The sequence below is a fragment of the Suncus etruscus genome, chromosome 1 (assembly GCF_024139225.1).
Source record: "Suncus etruscus isolate mSunEtr1 chromosome 1, mSunEtr1.pri.cur, whole genome shotgun sequence".
In the NCBI taxonomy this organism is placed as follows: domain Eukaryota; kingdom Metazoa; phylum Chordata; class Mammalia; order Eulipotyphla; family Soricidae; genus Suncus; species Suncus etruscus.
In genome coordinates, this window is record NC_064848.1 from 141,892,489 (window position 1) to 141,913,904 (window position 21,416).

Below are 21,416 nucleotides of genomic sequence, written 5' to 3' on the forward strand. Positions count from 1 at the left end.
TTTTATTGTGACATTTAAGAGACACAAGGAAGTCTGCAAAACATAATTACAACTCAATGAATCCTCATAAATTAAACATATTTACTAACTACTCAGGCAAAGAAACAGAGCATTGCTTGGACTCTACAAGTCCCCTCAATGTTCCTTCTCATCAGGGAACTCCTCCAAAGTCCCAGAAAAGAAAGTGTTAGAAGTTATTCACTTCCAACAGTTGGGTTTTTCATTCTAGTTCGACATGAAATGTACTCTCATCATCATTTATTTGGCCTTTTTAAGTTGTTTGAATGAAATTTTACAACATACATTCTGCAGTACTTGACTTGCTCAATGGTGTGTGAGATCATCCTGCTTGCTGTAGTCATAATTCATCCATTCAATTATTGTGTAATATTCCATATGTCTCAGTATATTTCTTCTTTTTGCTATGGTACATATTTGTTAGTTTTTACTTTGGAGCTATTATGAGTGCTACTGCCTGAACATTCTCTGAAAATGAACGTAGGAATGGCACAATGGGGCATTAGCTATGGAGGTGCTGCTGACAGAATGTCTGAGTGTTCCAAGTTCACATGTTAAAACATATCTCCAATGGACTGGTATTTGGAGGTGGGAGTTTTGTAGAAGGAAGACAATTAGCTCATGAGTATGGATCTCTCCTGAATAGGATGTCTCTTTTATAGAGATCCCCAAATCTCCCTTGCCCCTTATCACATTGATATAGCAAGAAGGTTATAAGGTTTCTTTCTTATAACCTTATAAAGTTAACCAAGTAACTCCACCAGGACTCAAATCTGTTGGTACCATGATTTTGTGCTTCCCAGTCTCTAGGACTGGGATAATCAATTTCTGTTGTTCATAAGCATCCAAGTCATCAATAGTGATTTTGTTATAACTAAGACTATGTTCAGCTTTCATTGATAATTTCAAATTGGCAGCATCAAAGTAATCTCTCACTAGCAATACATGAGAAGTTAGTTGTCAACGCTCCAGACTTCTGTCTTTATATTTTTTGCAATAAATGGTGGCTTTGCATTGTGAATTTCATTTGCATTTCCCTCTTTAGCAATGCCTTTGAGAACATTTCGTATGTTTATTGGCCATTTAGATATTTACTTTTTGTGAAATATTTATTTCAGCCTCTTGCTCATTTTTGCTGTTTAGTTGTCTTTTCATTCTGTAGTTCTTTATATAGTCTGGATATGAGCTTGTTTTTGCTGTATACTTCACAAATATCTTAAGGCTTTTTATAATTCTCTCCACTGCATTTTGATTAAACACACATTCCTAATTTTAATTATTTTTTGTTACACCTGGTTGTATTATGCTTTATACCTGGATCTGTGCTCAGAGATCACTTTTGGTCAGCTCAGGGGACCATAAGGCTTGTCTGGGATGGAATTAGGACAGATACTTGAAAGGCACGTATCTATCCTCACTGTACTATTTATTCATCCTCAGACATTCCCAATTTTATTTGTTTTGGAAATAGAAAGTAATTATTAGAAAGTAGAAGGGAAAAAGAAATTCCACAGCCGGGGAATTAGTATTATATACTATTATAATATATATATATATATATATATATATATAAAATACTTAGTATTATATACTAAGTTCAGAAATTCCCAGTTTTAAGTTAATTCAACCCATCAACTATTTCACTGTCATGGGGTTTGTTTTGCCTTTTCTGTAAGGCAAAATAATTTTTTTTTACTTTTTTGGGTCGCACCCGGCAGCACTCAGGGGTTACTCCTGGTTCTATGCTCAGAAATTACTCCTGGCAAGCTCGGGGGACCATATGAGATGCCGGGATTTGAACCACTGTCCTTCTGCATGAAAGGCAAATGCTCTACCTCCATGCTCTCTCTCCGGCCCCTAGGCAAAATAATTTTAATTAAAAAAAACTTTGGGGCTGGAGAGAGAGCATGGAGGTAGGGAGTTTGCCTTGCACACAGAAGTTTAGTGGTTGGAACTCCAGCATCCCATATGGTCCCCTGAGCCTGCCAGGAGTGATTTCTGAGCATAGAGCCAGGAGTAACCTCTAGTGCTGTGGGTGTGATCCAAAAACCAACCAAAAAAAAAAAAAATAATAAAAACAAAAAACAAAAAAACGTTTAGAAAGATGTTAGGGGGAAAAGATGGACATGTTCAAGAGAGAACATGGGCTTCTCTAGAATAAAAATAGGCAAGATAACAGAGGCTTGGAGAGCAAATCACTGTGGTTTTTCTGTGCCCCCCCATTTCTTGATGCTGAACTTTTTCTTCTGCACCATATTCTAGAAATATTAGCCTTTTGTGCTTATAAGTAGTACTCCAAACAGAAATAGGCTTCTGAACAGAAAATGAAAATAGTATTGTTTACTTTGAGTCCCATGTGGGTATCCAATTAATCCAATACTAAATTTATTATTTATTTATTTGGGTTGTTTGGCTGTATTATGCCTATCTGCCATACTCAGCAGTGACTCCCTGCCAGTACTCAGGGTACTATATGCATTACAAGGGTCAAACCAAGGTTGACTACATAGAAGGCAAGCACTTTACCTCCTACACTATCTCTGGTGCTCCAGCACCATATTTCAAGACTACTGTTTTCCTTACTAACCTATAATGTCTTGGTCTACAAACTTTCCATCTACTCGTGTAGTAGTAGGCTGTGTCTGAGATCTCTTACTACACATCATACATTAGGTCTCTTTGTGAATGGCCTAAAGTTCTCCCATTAAGTTTATCTTCAAGATATGCGTAGGACTTTTGTTCATCATATGGATCTGTCCGTTGCCTGAAATCATGCCTGGGGTAGAGGCAGGAATGAGTCAGGCAATAGCAGTGTGGCCTGAAGTTGTGACTCCTGTCCACTTCTCTAAGGTCCAAGAGCATGGAAAAAGCTGAATGAAACCAGCTGATCCATTGGGTGAAGACCACCCCACTTTCTTCTCTGAGGAAGTCAAACAGGGGTCTAAAATTTCAGGATAGGAAATGCAGATATTCTAAAAGCAGCAGCATCTTTTTTTTGTTTTATGGCCATGCCCAGCAGTGTTTAGGGCTTACTCCTGACTCCGCACTCGGGGATTATTACTAGTGGGCTTGGAGACCATACGGAAACCTGGACTGAATCTGGGTAGGCTGCATGCAAAGCAAGTGCCTCCCCCCTGAACTATCTCTGGACCAAGCAGTGACATCTTTATGATGCTATTCTCAAGCCCTGTTCTGCTTCCAATAACAACTAGCTTCCCTCTTGCATCCTCTTCCCAAGGCAGAAAACACCTTCTGCCTGAGTTGAGCTTTCCAAGTTCTATACCCATATCCCTTTCACCCTTAGCGACTTACTGGGCAGTTCCCGAGCTGTGTTCTAAACTGAAAAGAAAACCACACTGCCACTCAACTGCTGAATACTAATTTTTTTGGTTGGTTTTTGAGTCACACCCGGCAGCGCTCAGGGTTTACTCCTGGCTCTACACTAAGAAATCACTCCTGGCAGGCTTGGGGAACCATATGGGATGCTGGGATTCGAACCACCGTCCTTCTGCATGCAAGGCAAATGCCCTACCTCCATACTATCTCTCTGGATCCACTGAATATTATTTTTTAGTGGCTTCTGAGACAGGTCCATGTTACTCTCAGGAGGTGCAGAGCAAAGCACTGCACTGTAGGGTTGGTACTGCTTTTGTGTTTAGATGCTGACAGAATCAAAGTGATATAAAGAACTTGGTTTCACCATCTTTTGGATGTCAAAACAGCAGAGAATAAGCAATTGACTGCTCAACTGGCTCTCAAGCCCTATTTCATACTTTCATTCATCAGGGAGAGGGAACTTGTGAACACAGGTTTTCACTGGCCCTTTTGTCATGGAGTGTATCTAGCAGCCTTACCAATGGACACTTAACAGAGGTCAGAGGCCGGTGATAGAACAGGGAATAGGGTGCTTGCTTTGCACATGGTCAACCCTGATATGATCTCCAGCACCACAGTACAAGGGTCAAACCAACGTTGACTACATAGAAGGCAAGCACTTTACCACCTACACTATCTCTGGTGCTCCAGCACCATATTTCAAGACTACTGTTTTCCTTACTGACCTATAATATGTCTTGGGCTACAAACTTTCCATCTACTCGTGTAGTAGTAGGCTGTGTCTGAGATCTCTTACTACACATCATACATTAGGTCTCTTTGTGAATGGCCTAAAGTTGGGGTCTGCCATGAGACCCCTAAAGTTGGGGTCTGCCATGAGTGTCGTTTCTGAGTATAGCCAGAAGTAAACCTAGAGCACTGGCAGGTGTAGCCCAAAAACAAATCAAAAAGTCCCTAGTGATAAAAAAAAACAAACAAAAAAACAAAAACAAAACCAACAACCAGGAAGTCATGGTCCTAAGTGATTGGCCCAAGTAGTTAAGAGCAAGAGCAGCAGAACAAAGCCTTGGACTTGCTATGTGGATGATGTTTTTATCTTCATTGGAAATTACTTATGATGGTCCAGCATAATCTTTCTTGTGGGCTTGGCATTTTTAGAGGGTAAGGATTCCCCCTGTTCAAGTGCTGCCTTTTCAACCACACCTCATACTCATCTAATTTTGGATGAGAATGAAAAACACAGATCAGGCATCTGGAAAGAGATGTCCCGACTAACCCTTCATTCTCAGGGGCCTCAACAACTTTTGATGACTGCATCTTCCCTAAAGTAACTTTTACCAGTGACAAGATGGGACAGCCTGGAATGGGTCAAGCACTTGGCTCTAAATGGTAGAACAAAATGATATAGGAGGAAACTTGTGAGTGAGCTCATCTGTAAATACTTCAAATCCTCAAGGAGGCCTTCATCTCTCAGTCCCTCTGCCTTCCCCCTGGCAGGTGACAGGATGTTTTACTGATGGTGGCCTCAGTGCAGTTCTTTAGCCATTCACATATGAATGTAGCTTCCATGGCAATCTCAGAACAGCACGAAATTGTCATTAAACAATGATTACACAGTCTTTCTGCGAGTTAGGGCAGGATGGTCCCAAATCACTCAGCATGAACACTAGGTATCCAGAAGTGTCCTCAACGAAGGTGACTATCAGAGTCAACTCAGGAATTCCGGGGACTAGAAAGTCGCAATGGAATTTACTGGACTGAGTTGACAAACAGGTTCACCTTCATTGTATCTAAGTAAGAGACACAGATTCTTCCCATGTCCCTCACTTTACATTAGTTTACTAAATAATGGCATAAATTGCCCAGACTGTTGTGGGAAGTACTGATGCTAACAAGGTATTTCTTCCATATCCCCCCAATTTACAGTTGAAGAATCAATTAGATGCTTGGCTGGAGACATGATTTGCTTTGCTCTCCATAGATAAGGCAGATAAAGTGGATAAAGCAGAGCCATAATCTGAACACAGATATGCCTTATTCCAGACTGCATTCTTAATCTTTTTTTCTAAATTAGATCTCTCTGTAATAAAATAAAAATGAAATAAAAATTCTACACGACAAAAGAATTTTGACAGCCTCACAAAGCACTGACATTTTTCTCCTCCTCTTTTGTCCTGGAAAGACTTTTCCATTTAGCTTTTGTGTGAATACTAATTTTCAACTTGCCAAAATTCAGTGCTGTGACACCAATCCTGGTAAGACAGCAAGAGTTAAAGGAAGTTTTCATGAAATGGGAAAGAGGAATAACTTTCAGGGTTGATCTAAAGAGAAAAATAAATTTTTTATTTCATTGGGTGACAGGGTCATACGTGCCTAATCAAGAAGTACTAATCTACTTTTTTGCTCCAGGCAGGATGACCTGCGTTGACTCAAAGTCATCCTGAAGAAAAGAAGGTTCCTGCAATTTGTAAAGGTCTTCCTGAAGCCTTTACTTCAGACATGACTGGCAACAACATGATTGGTCTCCTTAGCCAATCTGAGTGTTTACAGAATGCTTTGGAACCTTCCAGAAAGAAAGGAATGGTCCAAACGCAAATTCACAATGAAAAGCAGAGTCAGGGAAGACAGCCAGAAAGAAACACACAGGAGCCCATGCCACAGTGTGTCTTCATCAGAAAATATATTTATTATTGATAGTGAGTGAAGATGTCAGAATTCATGATAGAGAGAAGTTGTATAAGCCAAGGTCGCCTTTAGGTTGATTTAAAAAAGCCATATTTCACTTGTAATTAGAAACGTTATTCTAATAAAAGAGGTGATCTTTCTTGCCTCTTTTTTTGGGGGAGCATTCTTACTTATGTGATTCACCATAATAAGTTAAAATGGAATAGTGCTTATCAAAGGGGAGAAGAAATTCACATGCCACATCCAGATAATTGTGCCCAGAATGGTTGCCCCAATAGTGAAGCTTTTCACTTTTTCCTCCCCCACACTCCAATGATTTGCTGTCTCCACCCCTTTGCACCCCAACATGGTCACAAAGTGAAAAGACCACCTAGTGAGGGGGCTTGGATTGAGGAGAAAAGGTGGGAAGGCTGCCTTCCCTTTCCATAGTAAGAAATGGGGTGTGTGTCACTCAGTGGGCCTCACTGCGGCATGTCCTTGTTTTTAGATACAAAGGAAGGTCCCCCCTGCATCTTGGTGGCCTTGGTCTAGGCCTTGGCTGTATAGATTGTGTGGGTCAAAATTTTGCTATGCTTCTCCTGATTCAACTTCCAGCACTTCTTTTGAATGATCTTCTGTTTAAAGGGGTTACTTTTTTTTTATTGGGGGGGGGGCAAAAAAAATAAAGGTTTCACTGCTGGAATCAATGATGCAGGAGTTTGGCTTCTTCTAACAGTTGATTTTATCCTCCCTTTTCAAGCATGCCCTGCAAGAGAAACAAAAACAAAGGTTTTTAACCACCAGAAGTAAGAGATCCCAATATGGCAATAATGGTTTAGTACTAGCATAGCCTTTTCAAGACGTAATCGAAACTCACATCAAGCTGGCTATATGCTTCCTGGCCATCACATCATAAAATGCCACCTTGAATGAACACCATTGCTTAATCATGTGTCAGCAGAACCCTTTTCTCCACCTCAAGATGAGTCCCCGAGGGTAAGTATAGCTTGGACTGGGGAGAATTGGGGAAATGTATCGAACTACTACTGTCTGGGGTACTTGGAAATGTGTAGGAACATTTCTCTTGGGAAGCTTTTGCCAAAGAGGTTGGTGGGCAAGAGTTAAACCCCAAAAGTTGGGAGGGAATCACCCTTTTGAAAACTGTAAGATTCTTAGACAAAACTTCTGTTCATGCCGGATGTTCATGTTTTAGGGAAGTGGCAATCTTCCATTACTGTAGCAAATCATTAGCCTGGAAGTACTGTGGCCTAAATCAAGGCAGCCACACTTCATTTAGCCACACATATCAGCTACTCTAGATGAGAAGTACTGCAAATTCTGGCCAGAATGCTAAACTCACTACCACCTTTTCTGCTAGCCCCAAGGGAAACCAGGCATTAAAGCAGGTGCATTTCAGAGGAAGCCCACCTATAGGCAGCTACTAAAGATTCTGATCTGTGGTGAGGAATGCCATTTGCGGCATTCTCAGGATTCCCTGTTATGCTCAGGGGACCTTAAATCAACCTCTGTCTGATCAAGAGGACATGCCACGCCTCATTCTCCAGTTTCTGTTACAACAGTAGCCCTGGAACCACATATCTCTTTACAACAGTTCCCAAATAACCCACAGGAGTTACAGTAATAGCTCGTTTTTTTTCCCCCCAAGGGTCCAAAGAAAGGAATCCTATCTCTCGTTTTCTCCTTATAGAGACAAAAAGATGTTTTTGAAGCCAGCTTATGTCTCCTTCCTGGAGAAAAAGTTTATAAAGGGAGTGTGAACTGGGTTCTGGCAGGTCTGAAGCTTGGTGAGCCAGTTCGTGGTAGAGACACTAAAAAGACACTTCTGAACAAACACAAAGTAGAAAACAGTCATGTTCAAACTACCCTGCATATGCACTTACATGCTGGACCACTTGACATGGACACTGGGACAGGCTGTGAATCTTCCAGGGCCTCACTGAATGCATGCTGTCACACTATACTGGACTGCCACAGTGGTGGCAGGGGTGATACCAAACTACTTCACTTCTATCTCAGACATAAAAATACATGGCAAGTCTTTCGTTTTTGCACCATATCCAGCAGTGGTGGGGAAATCCTCTGTGGTATCAATGATTCAAGTAGGGTCAGCCACAAATAAGGCAAATGCCTCAACCCTTGAATTAGAACTTCAACCCTTGAGCTACATTTTTAAAAAGGTGAACAAACAAGCTGCACAGTCTGTGTTATTTCTCCATCACTATGATGAAATAACACTCGCCAGGCCCTGACCTGGGAGTAAAGGGAGGGATCTCTAACTAGGGGGCTCCTAAGCCTGTAGCATCTGTGCCAGTAAGTGCCCACCTTACAGGCTGTCGGGATTGGTTCTGGAAGTCACTGCCTTTGGGCTGCATAACCACACCGCATAAATTTAACACTGCATAAATTAGCATAGAAAATTCCCTGAAGAGTCAGGGAGAAGATTTGCAAGTTATAAAAAATCGCTTCCTTCACTTAAGGAGCTGCTAACACTTAATCTTAATGTGGAGAAAGAAATTCTTTGCCCAGCTCATCATTCACATCCAGGGGGGTCTGCAACAACGCCCATTTAAACTATTGGGCAAATCATCCGTAGAAGGACTGGGCAGTGCCAATCTTGCTCTCTGGCCCATCTCTTTCCCAGAACTGATGCTGTCCCACCTGGAACACCCTCCATCTCCGGGAGAGCAGGGATCGGTGTCACCATTATTTAATAAAATGCGTTTCACAATTTTCCTCAAATGTTTTGCTTCCACAGTAATCTAGTCAATGAATCTTTGAATTAAAACTTTAAAAAATTTTTTTTGGGAGAGGCTGACACTTAGAGTAGCATGTCAACTTCTGGCTGTCTCAAGATAATAGAGAAGATGATGAAATTCTGGATGGCTGAACAATCACCATTAAAAGAATTAAAACAACTTGTTTCCTTCTCTCACTCCACCCTGACATACTACCTAGAAAGAGGCAGGGTTTACCCAAATTCCCCAGAGATTTCAAAAGATTCAGTAAGGGGCCAGAGGAGAGTGCAGCAGGCACAGTGCTTGTCCTGAATGCAGCCGACCAGGGTTCAATCAATCTCCAGAACCTCATATTTCAAGAGCCTGGCAGGAGTGATCTTTGAGCTCAGAGTAAGCTCTGGGCATCACTGGGGTGTGGGCCAAAAACAAAAACAAATTTCCCAAATATCAAAAGAGGAAGTAAAACTTGTAAAGAGAACAAAAAAGGTGGCCAGAGAAAAGTTTGTTGGTGGTGGGGCTGCTGAAATCAGGACTTGCTAAGGCAGATATGAGGTTTTGTGCTTGGGGGCTATACCTGGTAGTATTCAGAGCTTACGCCTGTGCTTAGGGATCATTCCTGGAGGGACTTGGGGGATCTTATGGGGCCCAGGGACTGATCCAAAGTCAACTGTGTGCAAAGCAAGTATCTTAACTTGTATTATCTCTGTAACCCCAATCCGAGCTTTTATTAGAGACACAGAAATGGGAGAATGTGGGAGCTGTGGAAAGAAATATGTAGTATACAAACTACCCGAGAAGGAAAAAAGTGTCAAGAAATTCTATATATCATATTTCCCTGCATAATAAGTGCACCCCCTCAATACATTGACATAGAAAAAAATAAGAGAGGACATAAAATCTGCAGTAGTTATGTAATAAAATGTGATATGAGGAGATGAAATAAGTTTCACTGCCTCCGTTCCCACACCAGGTCAGCAAATGCCTAACTTCTTAAACTCTGGGTTCTGATCCCATATAAGGGATGGAAAAAATTTGTTTCAAAGTAAATTCATCACTTATTGTCAGTAAACATTTGATTGTATACCTACTTTATATCCCTAGACCCATGCAAAAATTGGTCATAGTGGTTCCAGTTTAAGATGTCCTAAACCAAAAATCTCCCCTTCTTCCATCTAGCTGAGGGTTGCGCTCTCTTTCTTTAGCTAGGGAAAACATGCAAGTTGCCTTTTCTCTGCCAGAATTCTTTTCTATACCATCTCTGACCAACACTCTGTGTAATATTCAAATTAAACTATTAGTAATTAACTGTTTATACAACTTGCTGCAAGAATAGACACAACACTAACACACTGACTCGAGCTCTTGATAAGGATTCAGTAAAGAAATAACCTATTAAGAAAAATGGAGGGCCCAGAGAGATAGCACAGTGGCGTTTGCCTTGCAAGCAGCCGATCCAGGACCAAAGGTGGTTGGTTCAAATCCTGGTGTTCCATATGGTCCCCCGTGCCTGCCAGGAGCTATTTCTGAGCAGACAGCCAGGAGTAACCCCTGAGCACCGCCAGGTGTGGCCCAAAAGCCAAAAAGAAAAAAAAAAAAAGAAAAATGGAAATCCATTTTTTGTCCAGAGAACCATTTCTGCACCAAAATAGCCCACTTCTGGTATCAAAATCATTGTACCCTCCCTGCAGTATCCTTTCTGAACCATGGTAATGTTTTTTTTTTCTCTTATCAAATCCAGTTGAAGGGGGTGGAGAGTGTCATAAGGCGACTCTCAGCAAAAAGGGTTGGAAAGAATTTCCAGGATGAAAGAAGTTGAGGTGACACATTTGAAGTTTTAAATTCAGCTGGATGTGACTCTAAATCCAAGGGCTGTACTCGCCACTCCCCCCACCACAACACTTGCCTCCTGAAAACATGGGGACATAGTGAAACCATGAAGATATCAGACCCTCAGGGTAACTGATACTCACCATTAGGTAATAATGACAAAGGAGTCTTTAAACATGACAACAAACACACTTCCACAATCCTCACAAGCAAGTAACTATTTTGGAAGAATCTGTGCTCCCCAAGGGAGCTGAAGAGGGTCAGAGCAGTGATGGGTGAAGAGCAGAACCAAGAGAACCAGGATCTCAACCAGAACCAAAACCTCTCTCTTCCATCTCTCCAGTCTGCCCTGTTGCTGAGCTGTATGTGACAATCCAGACCCAATAGGGGCAAAAGAAGGTACAAAGTGAGACTATTCTTTGTTTTCTGAGCTTGTCCTTGAGGCTGTGATTTGGTCTGTTTCTGTCTCTGCCAGATAGTTCAGATGCCAGAGAGGGTCCATCAAAATTGCCTGGGTCCCAGGGAAGGTGAAGATTTTTCACATAAAAATCTTCTAGTCCAAGGGCTCTGGATTTGTGGTTCTCCCAATGCATGTGTATAGATCTGTCTGGAGACTTAGCCAAAAAAATTTGGGAAGTACAGGCCTTCTGAATTAGGCTCCTCAGAGAAGGGTCTGAGTATGGGCCTTGGAAATAAAATGCAGTTGATTCTGAGACTTTGGTCAGCTTGGGGAAAGGATACTGCAGGGAGGGTACAATAATTTTGATACCAGAAGTGGGCTATTTTGGTGCAGAAATGGTTCTCTGGACAAAAAAGCTGGAGCCATTGGATTGTTAACAGTGCCATGTGAAAAGACAGGACCAGGTCCCATGATCTTGGAAGATCTGCTAGCTGGAACAGCTATGAACCCATGGCATCACTTGAATATCATGTAAAGTTCCCTTGAAACACAATGATAAGACAAAGTTTGCTCTGGCCACCACTGCTTCTTGTGGGAATGTGGATCTGTTCTCAAGTTTCTTCTTCACTGAGACAGGGAAGAATTTGAGCACTGTTTTGGCTTAGGGCTTTATTACAGGGGAGGAAAGAACAATGAGCTTCACATTTGGCTTGGGAAGGCAAGCAGGGTCTGTCAGGACAAAGAGCACCAAGCACACTGACCTTCAGGGGGAAGGGGTTGTTTTTACACTGTGACAGTGAGAACTATATGCACTGGCCTTGGACACAGCAACTTTGTTGATTAGCATCTGCTCTTTTTATCTGCATTCAAACCCCATACTCCCAGATACATCCAGGTGAATACTGATCCCCACAAGGTGCTCAGCAGCAAGTCTTTAGGTCTGGGGAGGAGTGAGGATGTCAAATCCAAGAAGACCTCACTGAAGTGCTTCCTTGAGTGTGCTGCTTGTGCACCAGGGCCGTCCAAGGAACTGAAAAATGTAATCTGGCCTCCTTCTACCAATGCTACGTCTATGCTGACCTCTGTGTAATGGGCACTGACCACTGTCCTTCCCACAGTACCTGGCCATGGATTGAAAGTGGGAGGTTGTACAGAGGGGCCCATCAGTCTGTTTATTTGCCAGCCAGAAACATTCTGCCGGGGACACTGACACAGTTGTTTGTTCCTTGCTTGACTGTGTAGCAGCAGGAAAGTGACATCTCTCCACCCCATTCACTCGGCTAGTCCCTTCCCTGTAGCTCCCCCCCCCCCACCACTTTGGGACCCCTAGGGGTCTGATTTTCAAGGAAACAGCACCTGCATGGCAGATGTCAATCCCCAAGGTAAGCTATTCTTCCTGACTGCTGGGAGGAGCTTTTTAAGATTAAGAGCCAAGAGGTTAAGGGCCATATGCTGGTAAGAACCCCAAATTGGGGTGACTGCTTGAACCAATGAGTTCCTGTGTCCTAATTTCAGGGTTCTCAGGAATATATGAGCTCAAGCATATAGATTCTTGCTCTCATGCAATGAAAAAAAATTGATCCTGGGATCACCTAGTTCAAGTCCTTAATTAACACCCCCCCCCCCAAAAAAAAACCCAAGTAAGTAAAACAAACAAGAGCAAGCCATCAGGAGTAGATAAGAATAGCAGTTAGCAGAATTGAAAGAGGCAGAATTACTCCACATTCCACCTGTGCACCAAAATTTTTCAAGTATATTAAGGTAAGGGGGTACCCCAAGCTCAAGTAACAATAAAGACCTGGGTAAAAGCCCTTTCTACATGCTTGTTTCTTGTGCCACAACTTGAAATAAATACAAAGCTGCAGAAACAGTTCCAGGGTAAGGAGCTTGCCTTGCATGCAGACAAACCTGGCTTAATCCCTTGCACTATGTGTATGGTCTTCCCACAAGCACTGCCAGATTGATTCCTGAGCAATAAGAAAACCCTGAGCACCATTAGGTCTGGGCCCCAACTCCAATTAAAATAAAAAAAAATAAAATAAATATAATGTAGGCATATTTTAGTCTGTTAGTGGGAAAATACTATTGATTTCTGACTTCCACAGTCTTGTAAGGTGGGCAAATGATAACAGGTAATTCAATCTTAAAAATTTATGAGAAGTTTCTAGGCTAAGCTAATAAAAGAAATAAAAGACCAAGAAACTATCAGCTGATGTTCTCCAGTATTTTTAGAGGATGTCTCTTACAGAGCTCAACCAATAGCTTTTATGTCAGAAAATCATAATTATGACAATTTAATAAGTCCTTACCCTCATGAAGAACACATAACTTAATATACTGGAAGTAACTGTCTAAATGGCTCATGTCAACCCAGGAAGAATTGTTTAAGAATAGCCAAAGAAAGATTGATGTGAGTAAGTGGATGAATAAGAAAGGAGACGTAAGGTGGAGGGATATCCGGAAATTTTCCGATCAGTAAGATCTATTAGTCTACAGAACAGTACCCCTAGGGAAGTCGTGAAAGCTCAACCTTATGAGTCATTTAAAAGCAGAATGGATCTGGCCACTACAATTAATCCAAAGGGAAAACTATTGCCCTATGCCGGAAATAGACAGTATGACTTAATGGACTGTTGTCCTGTTTGCTATTTTCCACATGTAACATGTCCTTTGGATTCAATGAGAAAACCAAAGAAAGGAGGCTGATCAGTTGGGAGTTGCTTCTATCCAAGATTGGATTCACAGCATCTTAAGACAACAGAGGTAGGATGGGAGTCATCAGGGCAAGACTAACTTTACAAGGAAGGAACAAAAGTCAAAGAAGAGATAAACACTCCATGAAATACTGGTTGAAATCTTCTTTAACCTTATAGACACTGTCTTAAATTGGGCAGAGAAACACCCTTTGGGGTGGGGAGAGGATCAGGAAAAGGAAGAGAAAAAGAATTTTTTTTTTAATATACTAAATCTGATCACCAATTTCCCAATCATTGTTCTGATCCTTGCTTTTCATTTCCCTGTATTGCTGCATTTTTGTATCTGTGGCTAAGGAATGTCTCTTCAGTCATGCACTCCATTCAATTTCATTTATTTTAAAATGCCACTACATTTATTTTAAAATGTTCTGTGCATATAGCAAGGTGCCTCTTGGTCTCATTGTTCAATTTACCGTCACAACTTCCCTGGGTTTCAATTCTCTCAACTGGAAAATGGTGAAAATAAAACCATCTCTACTTATGTCTCAAACTGACATTAAAAACAACAACAACAACAACAACACAACAAGCGAGAGAGAATGGAGGTGCAATCAATCACCTTGAAAGTAAAAGGACCTTAGACACATGCAGCATATGCATTCTTGGCACCTATCCATTGTAATACTGCCAGGTGAAGAAAAGACTGGATGGAGCAATAATGTTTGAAGATTACCTGGTGCTCTATACTCCCTAATAATCAAGGCAAGAGTTGGAATCACTGGGCAACATTAGGAGGTTTAATGTCTGTTATTTAGTTGATTACAGCTCAAAATAATACAACCGAGGAAAGAAGGGGATTATTGAAGATTTTATGTAAATAAAATCTTTACCACAGCATTGGTGTTGGCACGACCCCAATTTGCTTGTGAAAAACACCAAAGTCAGAGCTGAGTAGAAGATGGAGCTTAGATGAAAACTTCGCTGCACCTAGCTGGAAATCTTTACGGCACCAGGTGGCATATTTAACAAGTTGACTTCTATGATTCTATAAACGTATGCCCTGGATCCCATGGGGGCTATTGTGCAGACCTCTTAGCACAACCCAGATGGGCAGGATAGAATTGGTGCCCAGGGACCCTTGCAGGTGCCACTTCTATAATGCAGCAAACCACCCAGTGGACACAACCAGTTTGTTAGATATCCGAGGTTAAATCGCATCAGGCCACGGATCATTCCTGGTACTGATTACTCAACTTCTATCCTTCCTAAGTTAGAAAAAATCATGTGTCTATGATCAAGTCTCAAGTGTATTAGTTACTACTGGCATTGATGCTGGAGTTTGCTAGGAATCTACCAAAGGCCATTTTTTGACAAATCAAATGTACTAACAGCATGAGAAACACTCATACCAAAGACCTTTAAAGGAGCGTAGACTGGCAGGCCACTGGGTGTTGTTCTATACATGTCTCTACAAGCAGTTAACAAGAAAGAACCTCCAGTCACTAGGTTTATAATAACACAGGCTCTTTTATTTTTTTATTTTTATTTTATTTTTTTGGTTTTTGGGTCACACCTGGTAGCGCTCAGAGGCTACTCCTGGCTCCACACTCAGCAATTACTCCTGGCAGGCTTGGGGGACCATATGGGATGCTGGGATTCGAATCACTGTCCTTCTGCATGCAAGGCAAACGCCTTACCTCCATGCCATCTCTCCAGCCCCACAGCACAGGCTTTTAATAAATCTTGCTGATAAATATTTTTTCCATGGAACATTGCTATTACTGTTCAGCTATCCAACAAGATCCACACTCACATTAGATTCTTATACAGCACAGGATAGTTACACCAAGAGGTGTGATGGTAAAAACCATGGCGAATTAGAATGCAGAAAGATATGTGATGTCACTCAGGTACTAGATTTTGTTGGGCAAAAAGATCAATAAGAGTTTGTCAATAAAAAAAAAAAATCATTTTTTTTTATTTTTTAAGAACAATCTACATCCAATGGTTTGGTCAGTTACACTATGTGAACTTGCACAATTAATCATTTGCTCCAAGGTTTATCATTAGCTTCTAAAATATGGTAATTAGAGAAAAGACATCCTGTGAACTCTATATTATATGGGTTTGAGAAGAAGATGGCCATGGTCTATCAAGCAAGAAAAGTCTCTGAAAGCCCTGGCCTTCCTTGCCTATCTGATGACTTGGATTCTAGGAACCAGTATAAAATACCTCGATGGTGGTTTTTGCTTTTTGTCTTTTGTTCTTTTAGACCCAGGCTCCCAGAGGGACTCATATTGCTTATGTTTTAGAGGCTGTGTCCACTAACTGGTATCTTTGCTCTAAGCTAGTTTAAAGGATTGACACGGAACACCCCTCTTCTCCCCATCATGATCCCCCTTTACAGTATACAGCTCTTGTGGGACAGAGGACAAACCTTCAGAGCCACTGGGAAATGAAGAATTTCATAAAGCCTCTTCGCTCTTCCTGCAGGTGTTATGAACTGAACCCAAGATAAATATGGGTTTCCCCATCATGACACGGATAAAGCAAGTAGTTCTAGATGATGATGACTTTTGGTTTAAAAAGCTTTGCTCTCCAGATTGACCCAGGCAGTCCTGGATCTCACACTCACCTGCTGTTTGGCATGATTGACACAGCGCATGTACTGGCTGGCCAGAGCAGAACAGTTGAGGGTCTGCTGGGAGTTTTGACGGTAACACTGGAGAATCTGGGCCTGAAGATCAGTGCAGATGGGATGAGACTCAAAGCGCCTGGAAATAAAAACACAACCTCTAAGACACATGGCTGCAGGCAGAGTAAAGATCAAGGCTAAAATATATATAGAATGAATGCTAAATCAAGACAGAAATGTTTTAAAAGTGGATGAAAAAAAGTGCTAAGTTTCTTCAACCTTTAAAGACCAAAATTATTTCCATGATAAAAATGCATGCAAGGACTTGCTTTCCATATAAACTGATACCACCATGTACTTTGCACGAAACTTACATAACCACACATATATCTTTCCAGGCATTAAAATGTTCGCCCTGACAAAGCTAAGTCTAGATCACATGAATGGTGACAATGGTGCCAACAGCCTAGAGTCTAGGACTTCTACCGTGTATGTGATTCCTCTTTTCTCCTGCATTCAGTTGATAACAAGTTCAAGAGTATGCACAGTTTGTTCCTCATTCTCCACACTGTTGTTATTAATTTCTAAACATTAATACCCAGGATTCAAGCAAATGACTTTGTTATGGAGATTTCTGTGCCTGTCTCTGAGCTTGTACTTCATATGTTTGCCTTACAAAAAGTTCTCAATCACCAGTCTGTGATCCACCTTTTCTGACTGCTTCCCAATAAAACACAAGGTCAATAGGCAGGTGCTATTGGTCAGGTCCTCCTGACTCTTTACCTTTGCTACCTGCTAGGCAATGGGATTGACTAAGCACCAGAGTTTGGGTCTGACACATCCCTTCACATCTTTGCTCAAGCTGATCTTGAGTTTGGGGTTCTCTGTACCCAAGATTCCAATCATTCCTTCATCATTGGGAAACTATCACCTTCTTTTGACACTTAAGTCAAATGCAGTTTCTCTTGTACTTAAGTCAAATGCAGTTGAACCTACTTCCTCTGGCTTTCATTCTCTCACAGTCCTTCAGCCTTTTATAGGGACCTCTTGATGCTATAGTGACTTTTTCATTTTTTTTTTTTTCTATTTCATACCAAGTGAAAATGATAGCCCAGAGTAAAGATTCACAAACTTATTGGTTTACTGCCTCCTTTTCAGGGGGTGAAAAAAAATCACTCAGTATCCTTCTGGAAATCTATTTCAATAAAAGAAGAGAGAGAGCCCCATAACTGTACCTAAGACCACAACTATCTCCCCCATGGCTAAGTCAAGCACCACCTTGGTGGAGGTATTGTTCATTTTAGGAAAGTGAAATTTTACTAAATGCAAATTCCAAGAAGAAAGAACTATGTCCTATTCACTGCAACTTCTTAGAAAAGTGATACATCAGTTTGTGAGTTTGTGAATATAAATAAATGGAGAGATAAAAATTAAAATTTCCTAGATGAAAACTTTTACTAACTAAACATACAACTCTCTTTAGTTACTGCTTTCGTGTGAGGTAGCAAAAATAAAAGCTTATTATATACACTTGAAGAAAGATAAGAAAATGAAACAAATTATTCAAACAAAAAATAAATATTCTTTTTTTTTTTTGGGTCACACCCAGCAGCGCTCAGGGTTTACTCCTGGCTCCATGTTTAGAAATTGTTCCTGGCGGGCACAGGGGACCATATGGGATGCCGGGCATTGAAACAATGACCTTCTGCATGAAAGGCAAATGCCTTACCTCCATGCTATCTCTCCGGCCCCCCAAAATAAATATTCTTGTTAAGCCAGCAGAGCAGCTCAGATTTTACGGACTAAACACACAACAGAAAAAATATATACTATTACTTTTGTTTTTGTTTTTTTTTCAGGCCACACCCGTTTGACGCTCAGGGGTTACTCCTGGCTAAGCACTCAGAAATTGCCCCTGGCTTGGGGGGACCATATGGGATGCCGGGAGATCGAGCCCACGGTGGCGGTCCTTCCTTGGCTAGCGCTTGCAAGGCAGACACCTTACCTCTAGCGCCACCTCACCGGCCCCATACTATTACTTTTAATTTAGAAATTCATACACTTTTTACAAAAATCCCTTCCTTACACTTATATTCATTGCAGCACTATTTACCATAGCAAGACTCTAGAAACAACCAAAATGCCCTTCAACAGATGAATGGCTAAAAAAACTGTAGGACATATACACAATGGAATATTATGCAGCCGTCAGGAGAGATGAAGTCATGAAATTTTCCTATATATAGATGTACATGGAATCTATTATGCTGAGTGAAATAAGTCAGGGGAGAGAGAAAGATGCAGAATGGTCTCACTCATCTATGGGTTTTAAGAAAAATGAAAGACATTCTTGCAATAATTTTCAGAGACAAAAGAGAGGAGGGCTGGAAGTTACAGCCCACTTCATGAACCTCACCACAAGAGTGATGAATTTAGTTAGAGAAATAACTACATTGCGAACTATCCTAACAATGAGAATGTATGAGGGAAATAAAAATCCTGTCTAGAGTACAGGTGGGGGTGGGCTGGGGAGGAGGGATATTTGGGATATTGGTGGTAGGAATGTTGCACTGGTGATGGAGGGTGTCCTCTTCTATGACTGAAACCCAACCACAATCATGTTTGTAACCAAGGTGTTTAAGTAAAAAATATTATTAAAAAATTCATACTTTTATAAACTAGTTTTGTTTAATACAAATGGCTTTCAGCTGCACATCAGTTAAAAATTTAAAATTGTTATTTCCATGGTAATCTTGAAGTAGCATAATTTATATTTTGTGGTTTTAAAAAAAACTCATAGAACACGGGAATATTTTTTTATCAATAAGGAAACCTCTGGGTGATGAATTGTCTTCTCATTACTATTGTCCAACACACTAAGCTAATATATATTCTGCTAGGAAAAAGAAAAAGTTGAAACACAAACCATATTACTGGTCCCTTCAGGAATTTACTTCTGACCATTTTCTAAAAGGTAGACATAGAAGGAGAAAAATAAAATCCATATATTTTGCATAAAGCTTCTCTTACTTTTTTATTCATTAGCTTCCATTCTCTTTAAGATTTTGAAGTTCAGGGGCCCGGAGAAATAGCACAGTGGTGTTTGCCTTGCAAGCAGCCGATTCAGGACCAAAGGTGGTTGGTTCGAATCCCGGTGTCCCATATGGTCCCCCGTGCCTGCCAGGAGCTCTTTCTGAGCAGACAGCCAGGAATAACCCCTGAGCATCGCCGGGTGTGGCCCAAAAACAAAAACAAAAAACAAAAAACAAAAAAAAAAACAAAAGATTTTGAAGTTCAGGTGTCTGAATATTTCTGGACATGAATTTCCTTAATGTCCTACTATGAACATCAACATTTAAGAGGAGTCAGCTGTGTTTCTAAGAGGACACTCCGATACCACTAGCAAGATACACATCTAGGTAAATATTGAACAGCAGGCGATTAAGCATTAGGGTAGGTGTGTCTGGCAAAGACAGGGCTGTGCCTAGAATAGTTCAGAGAAAAGTAGTATCAATATCTACTACTGATCATGATCATTCTTCCAATAGATCTTATACTTAAAAGCAGGGAGAACAATAGGAAGAAGACTAGCACAATCCTGAACCAAATAAGTGGTCCTCTGCCCAATAAAACAGGAATGGGAATGCCCCTGATTTAATGTTAATATGTACCTAAAATATTACTGTGAAAAATATGTAAGCCACTTTGGTCAAAATAAAAATTATATATAAAAAGAAAATATTGGATTACACACACACACACACACAAAAGAAAGAAAACAATTGTCCACATGCTGAACATCATTAAATAGAAAAAAAATATAGTTTTCATTTTCCTTAAAGAAAAAAAGACTATTCATAATGAGGTAACTCATTGAAGACTATAGGCTCCTTAGAATGAGGCAAATTAAATTGTATATATGCATTTACCCTGAGCTGAGCTATTAGTCATGCAAGTTGAAGTCCATGAGTTATTTATGACTTGAAATGTGTCAAAATATACTTTTATCACCACAAATCAATACTACTCACTTTTAGGGCCCTTAATTTCCTATCTGGAAATCTGTTCTATGCCTGTCTAAGAGTATGTGTATATCTGTGTGTGCTTGTGTGGCATGCAGACATCTTCTGAAATTTATTTTTGCATATACTTTAACCTGTATTGATGATGAGCTGGTAGGCAGGGTGATAGAAGGGTGGACATCAACCTAATTGTGCCCCAGTTCCTGAAGCAGACTCAGATACATTTCCCTTGGATTAATCCATGAGGCCAAGCTTGGTATATTGATCTGCAATGCTTGTTAGTCTGCCCTAATGCACTGTTTTCACTTTGGGAAAAGGCTAAATGAGATTACTGGCTACCATTAGAAGGCCATAAAACACTAGCTGTAGCACCTTCCATTCAGGAAAAGAGTTTAAGGCATTTCCAATATGCATTATGGTAAACTCTCCACACAGCCATTGGGTTGGCCATTGATTTTCATTGACGGCTTTCATTCTTGTGATGGAAAAGAGCCACTCTCAGGCAGAAATCACAAAAGGCAGGATTTCAAGATAACTAAAAGAAAATCAAAGCTTAGCTGCATGAGACATTGAAACAACTTGATTCCTTTGTATGGAGAGAGGAGTTGAAAAAAAGAAACACTGAAGGACAGATGGTAAGAGAAAGAGGAAACAGAAATTTGGATAACTGGGAAGAACAATAGGTAAAAGAAAATAGTTGTCTAAAAAAAAAAACTGGTGGAATGAAGTTGAAGCTTGAAAATATAAACTAATCAAAAAAATAAATGCAGGAGAAAAGCTTCAGTTAATGGTTATTATCTGAAGTTGCTGCCATGCTGGAGGAATCCTACCATGTCTCTCTCTCTTCCATACTCCTTCAGTCTGTTACTTTCCTTTTTCCTCATCCCACAGCCCTTCCTCTGTTCTTCCTATAGTGCCATTGAGGAGGACTCTGGGGTGCTGCTGACCAAACTCCAGGGCAGAACCAGAAATGCAAAGATTAGAGAAAAAAAATCAAAAGAAGCATTCCAGGCCAGTGTTTTGTCGCCATTAACATATGTGTTGCTAGAGCTAAAACTATTT

General features: G+C 40.7%; 1 protein-coding gene across 1 annotated transcript in view; it reads right to left on the bottom strand.

The window, feature by feature from the left end:
* Nucleotides 1–6,698: 6,698 nt before the first annotated feature.
* Nucleotides 6,699–21,416, bottom strand: part of CHCHD3 (coiled-coil-helix-coiled-coil-helix domain containing 3) — a 333,437-nt gene continuing 318,719 nt past the window's right edge. Inside the window, exons 7-8 of the mRNA XM_049775568.1 lie at nucleotides 16,333–16,471; nucleotides 6,699–6,784 (exon numbers count right to left, since the gene is read on the bottom strand). Coding sequence (XP_049631525.1) covers nucleotides 6,761–6,784; nucleotides 16,333–16,471 — 163 coding nt within the window. The 3' untranslated portion in view covers nucleotides 6,699–6,760. The remainder of the gene's footprint in view (nucleotides 6,785–16,332; nucleotides 16,472–21,416) is intronic.